This window comes from Herpailurus yagouaroundi, unplaced genomic scaffold (genome assembly GCF_014898765.1).
Source record: "Herpailurus yagouaroundi ecotype Mexico unplaced genomic scaffold, PumYag 211, whole genome shotgun sequence".
NCBI lineage: Eukaryota > Metazoa > Chordata > Mammalia > Carnivora > Felidae > Herpailurus > Herpailurus yagouaroundi.
Window position 1 is genome coordinate 7321066 of NW_024412442.1, and position 6207 is coordinate 7327272.

Here is a 6207-nt window from a genome sequence, read left to right on the forward strand (position 1 = left end):
TGAGTCAGCAATAGCCTCAGAGTAAGAAATGGCCTCAGGGGGCCCGTTAAATGTGGCCTCCAGGTAATGATCCAATCAAGACTCTTACGTTAAGGCCCGTCACCATTTTAAGATGTTGTCTCATAGACCCTCTCAGCTAGTCAGAAAGGCTTCTAAGAAGAAATCTTCAGAGGAGTCCAACAGCAGCTTCCTTGACCCAAAGCAGGCAGAAGTTTGTTTTTGGAAGAATTATAGATGTGGCTTTGTGGGCACAGTTGTTGTGGGCAAGGAGTAAACTCCAATAAGAGTCCTAGAAAACCCACAACATTTTAATGACAATTATATTGATGAAACCACCACCAGCCTAAACTAAAGAAGAGACGGTTTAAATGTAAAAAAGAGCCACTGGGCTCCCCAAGTTTCTATGGATAGGACACAGGCTGAGAGAAGCCGTCCCCCTGTAAAGGACAGGCAGTGTCTTATGGAAAAGGAAGCCTCACAGGTCACAGCCTGCCCCTGAGCGCAGGGAGCCCAGAACGGTGGTCCGGGAGGCTCCCGGAGAGAAGAACCAGACCCTGCTGGAGGTGTGGGTCCCCAGAGTGAGGCTGCCAGTGCTAGGCTGGCTTTGGGGACTGCTATGGATGGTGGTTGTTTCGTGCCTGCCCTGTTGCCAGCCTTTGACACGAGTTCGTGTCATGGTTACCCTGCCCCATCTCAGCACTGTCCGCTGTGAATGGAACTGGTCCTTTTAGCTCACAGGTCTCCAGAGAAGCGGAGCAGCCTCTAAAATGCCTCATCCACACCTGGGCCTAGCGCGTGTCCTCAGAGCCGGCGCTACGCAGAATGACAATTTTCCGGGAGGGACGGGGCGGATTTTGCAGGTCAGCGTGTGGGTGTGTGCAGGTGTGAACTGTTATGTTGGGAGTGTGTCCCAATATGACCGCCCATAATTCGTCCTATTCCAGGTGGTCTCTTTGCTGTCCCCTGGCATCTGGGCTGGCCCTGTGGCCTGCTCTGGCCGCGAGCCATGAAAGTGATGTTCCGGGACTTCCGAACCCCCGCTTTCGGAAGCCTTGTAGCTTCTGCTTTCTCTTTTGGGACCCAACCTGTAAAGAAGCATAAAGGAGCTGGGGTGGTGAAGCCGTCTTGGCCGTTCCAGCCCCAGCCAGATGCACAGCTAAAGGCCCCCACGTCTGCCCCCTCCCCTGCACTGTCTGCATGGGAAGGCAGAGGAACGGCCCAGCTGCGCCTTTCCAAATTGTAGAATTGTGAGAAAGTAAGGGGTGGTGGTTCTTTGAAGCCACTAAGCTCACGGTGGTTTGCAGTACAGCAATAGGTAAATAAAGCCGTTATCAAATATCAGGTTTTTTTCTCCTGCTTTCACTTCACTCCACAGGCTGTGAAGAGGTTGTAACCGTGTCAGATAAAGAAGCCAGGTTTTCAAGGAGACTAAATTCCATAAAAGCTAGAGCTCATATGCCACCCACAGTCATTGCTCTGTCCACAGAGCTTAGCACAGAACTAGCACATAACAGACTCCCAAATATTGGTTGACTGGATAATTAAGTGGATGAATGGAGATAAAAGATGCCACACCATGAAAAAGACAAAAAAAGATACTTTAAACAGAGTTTGTCTCATTTTATCTTTCAGAAAAATTTCTTTACCATTTATTTATTTTTAAGAGAGAGAGAGACAAACAGGGGAGGGGCAGAGAGAGAGGGAGACACAGAACCCGAAGCAGGCTCCAGCCTCTGAGATGCCAGCATAGAGCCCAATGCAGGGCTCGAACTCACGAACCGTGAGATCAAGACCCAGGCTGAAGCCAGATGCTTAACAGACTGAACCACTCAGAGGCCTCCACTTACTTTATCTTTCAAAAAGGTGCTCTTAATTTTTCAAAAAATGTGATGCCTCAGAAGCCACAAGGATGCTCTTAAGGGAAGGACTGGTAGGAGTGAGGCACGGGGCACCCCTGAGTCCTTCTCCATGTCCCTCCTGTGCCTAGATGAAAGAAGGTCCCTCTGGAAAGCACCTGGCAAATGCCCCAATACCTGCCGGTACGTACAAATTATTACCTTTTTCTATTATTGGCAGAGCTGAAAAGCAGAATATGTGTTCCATAGGACTCCAGCTAGAGTTAGTACTAAAGGCAGAATATCCAATAGCCAGTGCCAGGTTGGAGAGTAAAACAGTCAAAACGGATTGATCATGTTCGGGCTTTTCTTTTCCATCTCTCTGGTCCGAGTCACAATTTCTGAATGCCACTTGGACACAGTGAGTGCCTGTTTCTGCTCTGTGGTTCTCTCAGGAATTCTCAGCCCCACCCTCATTTCTCTGAGAGTGAGAATTTCATCTAGCACACCTCTCTACTGCGATGTGAAAGGAGACCCATGTGCAAGAGCTCCAGGAGAGCCTGTGGGCAAGAATGGAAAATTCTTTTTTCGGATACGGTTACTTGTAGTGCCTTCTGGAGAACTGTCTTGGGTAAAATGCCTTTATTTAAAAGAACAGCAATATTTGTAATTAGGATAAATGAAATAAGGGGAGAAGACTTGGACCCTTGCAAAAATAGGGTGGTTTAAATTCAAACCTATAATTATTATATTTTCTATTCTGTACTATTCAGAAAACCGTGGTAAAACAAATAAAAATAGAAAAGATTGCTTAAAAAATTAAAGCCATTGATTTAGATCTCTATTTGAAAGGTCACTGTGTGGGAGATGTTAAAGGCGTTATGGCAATCAGTGTTCAACAAAAGACATTTTAGCAGTGGAATCTACAAAGAGCATATCAACTATTTATATCAGCCACATCAAGTTGCTGGTCATTTCATTTATCAAAGAAAATAAGAAAGCTATTTTCTTTGGACATTCTTTGGGTGTAGTAACAATATAGTTTTGGAATCAGCTGTTAGCAACTATAATTAAAGCTGGTTTATCATGTTTACTAATTATTCTACATAGTCAGTCTCCCTGAAGCTTTATATAATTCTCCCTTTGTTACAAGCTTCTGTTTCTCCCTAAGGCATTCTGAATCCAGACAGGTAAAGAACTGAAGTGCCTGGAAACCAATGTATTGTAACATCTGTACAGCCAAGCAGCTCTTTGCAATTGAAGTTGAAAAACAACATATAGATTTTAAGCTTTCTGTATATTAGACAGGGTCAGCTATTTAGAGGTTTCAGCTCTACCACTTGGGTAAGGAGATCTCTTGGGTAGAAGGAAGACGTGAAGGAAAATAAAAATCGAAAACAAAATTTCCTTCAGGAGCCTATTTAATGAACACTGGTAAGGGGTGGAGGTTTTTAAGCGGTGACTCCTAGTAACTACCTGATATTGCCGTCAGGCTGGCCAGATGTCGGCCAACAGCGGTGATCCTTTCGTTCACCACTAGAGAGAAGTAGAGGGACCGCATGTGCAGAGGCAGCAAACTCAGGTCCCATTTCCTTCCCTCTGCTAGTGGGAGTGCTGTGGCCAGTCTTACATTCCAGCACTTTGGTGCTGGTGGTGCACACACTCTCTGCTCTGGAATAACTCTGTGCCATGGGAATGGAAAAGCAGCCTCTCTCCTCAGGCCTAAGGGGCAGGAATGAACCCATTTCCTTCCCAGGAAGTGGATTTCAGAACTTCGCAGAGGCTGTGCGACTAATCCTTACACAGGGTAGGCTCCAGGGGAGGGGCAAAGTAGGGCACGCTAACAGCAGGGACTCTGGAGACAAGACCAGCAACCAGAGAAACAAAGGTGGGGCATTTTACCCCTTCCCAATCTATCTCCCTTCATTTACCGTCCTCCTCATTTTCCCTTTCCGCACCAACTGGTATTTGCTACTCAATGGGGGCACACACAGCTCAGTCTCTTACCCTGCATCTTGTGAAACACCTAGAAATCAGGGACTCCTTATCATTGGTTATTTGTAAAATAAATCTCTGGCTCAACCTAGGTGGTGTGGACAGGATTTTCATTTTTGGAAACCAAACGGAGGCCTTTCTCCTACTCTTTCCAGATTACCACCCCACCCCCCTTTCCTTTTCCACTTGTGGCCTCCACCTCCTGCAAGCTGACCAGGACCGTGCATGAAAACAGCCTCCAATGAATATCCACACTGAAGCTTCAGCAGGTTGCTAACTCCTGCAGAGCTATCTTAAAAGGATGTTGTATATAAATGCAAAGTGTTATGGAGCCTCAGAGATCTGTAAGAACACTGTAAATATCCCTGGTTTAATTAGTAGTCCTGGAATTAGGTAATGGCCTGTGGCTTCTAAGCAAGCTCTCTTGGGGTTTCTAGTCTTAAAGGGGCTGCCTGCAACCGTGATGCGCAATCTTCTTTCTCCGACACCGAATAAATCCTTTTAGACCTTCCTAGGCACCTACTCACAATTACTGCAATACACATGCAAATTGGTTCCATTCTCCCAGATTTTTAAAAAGAAAGAAAAAGAAAAAAAAAAAAGAAAAACGATCCAGCGCCTCAGCCTAGGTTTCAACTCCGATACTTTGGACTCAACTGTCTGCTTGAGTTCTACTTCCCAGGGGAAGGAAAAGGAAGAAATTCCTAGATTCGTGTTGATGGGGTGCTCATTCTCTTCAAGCAGAAACCGGACAACTCACTTTGCAGCTGATCAGTGTCAGGGCAATGCGCTCCAGTTCTCAGAATTTCTGAACCAGCTCTCTCACGGGGACAGTTCAACCAATCGGGGCTGTAGGCAGACTTGACAGGTTTGTTCTGGGCTGACGGCCATTGACTGGGTTCTCGGACCAGATAAGTCACTCGGCTGAGTCTACAGTAGGTGGGGCGCGTTCACCAGCTCTGGGGTAGTGACTGGAAGTTTGTTGCAACACTGGTGAATTCAAGCAGCGGGCTGCTGCAGCAGATACCCTTTTGCCCTGTGAGCACAGCGCGGAAGGGCTCGCCCTAAGGGGCAGGGCGCTAGCGAGGGAGATGCCAGACCCCCGGGGCCCAGCCCGTTCTCCCACGGTTGGGAACGCGCAGTGTTGGCCGACCCGGAGCTCCGATCTCGGGTCTTGGCCCTTCAGCTTGCTCGGCAGGTAGCACGCGAAGGGTGGGACCGGCTCAGGAGCTCTCCCTCGGTGGTCTGCGAGAATCGGCGACCGCGGCCAGCGGTGCGGGGAGGCGGGGGCACGTGCTTGAATGTGGGTGCTTGTGTAACCAGCTTCCCAGGCGCCAGCACCGACCGTGCTTGGGCCGGAGGCCCGTCTGAGCCTGCTCTTCCGCGGCGACCCGGAGGCTCGGGGTCCCGCTACCGGGACCAGGCAGGAGCACCCCGGGCGAAGGAGGCGAAGCACTTGCTTCCCAAGCCATCATAGGGGAGTGGGAATTTGGAAAGTTCCCCAACTAGGAACACACGTGACCTCCTCCTGAAAGTAGTTCCGACTGCGGCCCGCGTATCCCTCCACCTCCTTTTGAACCCGCCTAGGTCTCCTCGGCCCCGCCCACTCGCAGGGGCTGTCGCTTCCTACCGTCCCGTATTTCACACTCGGCCCCGGGCAGCCCCGGCCGCCAGGCTGCGCAGCCCGGCTGGGGCGAGCGCGGAAGCCGGCCCTCGGCGATCCATCCGGCCGGGTTTTCACAGCGGCCCGAAAGGGGCGGGGCGAGGCAGTCCCCGAGCCCCGAGCCCGTCGTGGAGAACCTAGCTGGAGCCCCGAGGGGAGGGATGCTCAGCCCTCCAGGGGGCAATGCGGGGGGCTGCGGGTTGGGTCCCCTCCTCCCGGGTCCTCTTTTGGTCCACGCGGGCAGTGGTCCTTGGGGATCTAGAAATTCGGGAGCGATGTGCTCCCACACAGCGCGCTCGATTGCCAGCTCTCGTTTTTAGGGCGAAGGAGCCGAGCTGCCGGGGAAGCGGGAGGTGGGGCGGTGAGAGGGAGCCGGATGAGGTGATACACACGGAGACACAATAGGGGGTTGTTCTTTGTGCTGAGACTGACACCTGGAGAACACGGGTGGGGGGCGGACAAGGAGGGAGGGTTTCTCGGCAAAGGCTGCTGCAGGCGGGTCGCCCCGAGCGACCGTGATCCGGCAGCGGTGCAAAAGGAGGATGAGGCTGCAAGGCCGAGCCGGGGAGGTCTGGGGGCGGTGGCAGGGGGGAGGGGTGCCCTCGCGGCAGGGGCCGTGCCTTCGTTTCCCTGTACCCCCACCAGCGCGGGTCACCTGGTCCTCCCCACCTGTGCACAGGTAACCTCAGGCCCCAGTCAGTGACACCCCTCCAC

At 51.2% G+C, this 6207-nt stretch overlaps 1 protein-coding gene across 1 annotated transcript; it reads right to left on the reverse strand.

Annotated features, from left to right (window-relative positions):
- Positions 1-1746: 1746 nt before the first annotated feature.
- KLLN (killin, p53 regulated DNA replication inhibitor) lies at positions 1747-5555 on the reverse strand. Its single transcript, XM_040454194.1, is given in 3 exon segments — positions 1747-5222; positions 5224-5456; positions 5499-5555. Coding segments are annotated over 3 exon segments (459 nt in total). The 3' UTR covers positions 1747-5053.
- Between the last annotated feature and the right edge of the window lie 652 nt (positions 5556-6207).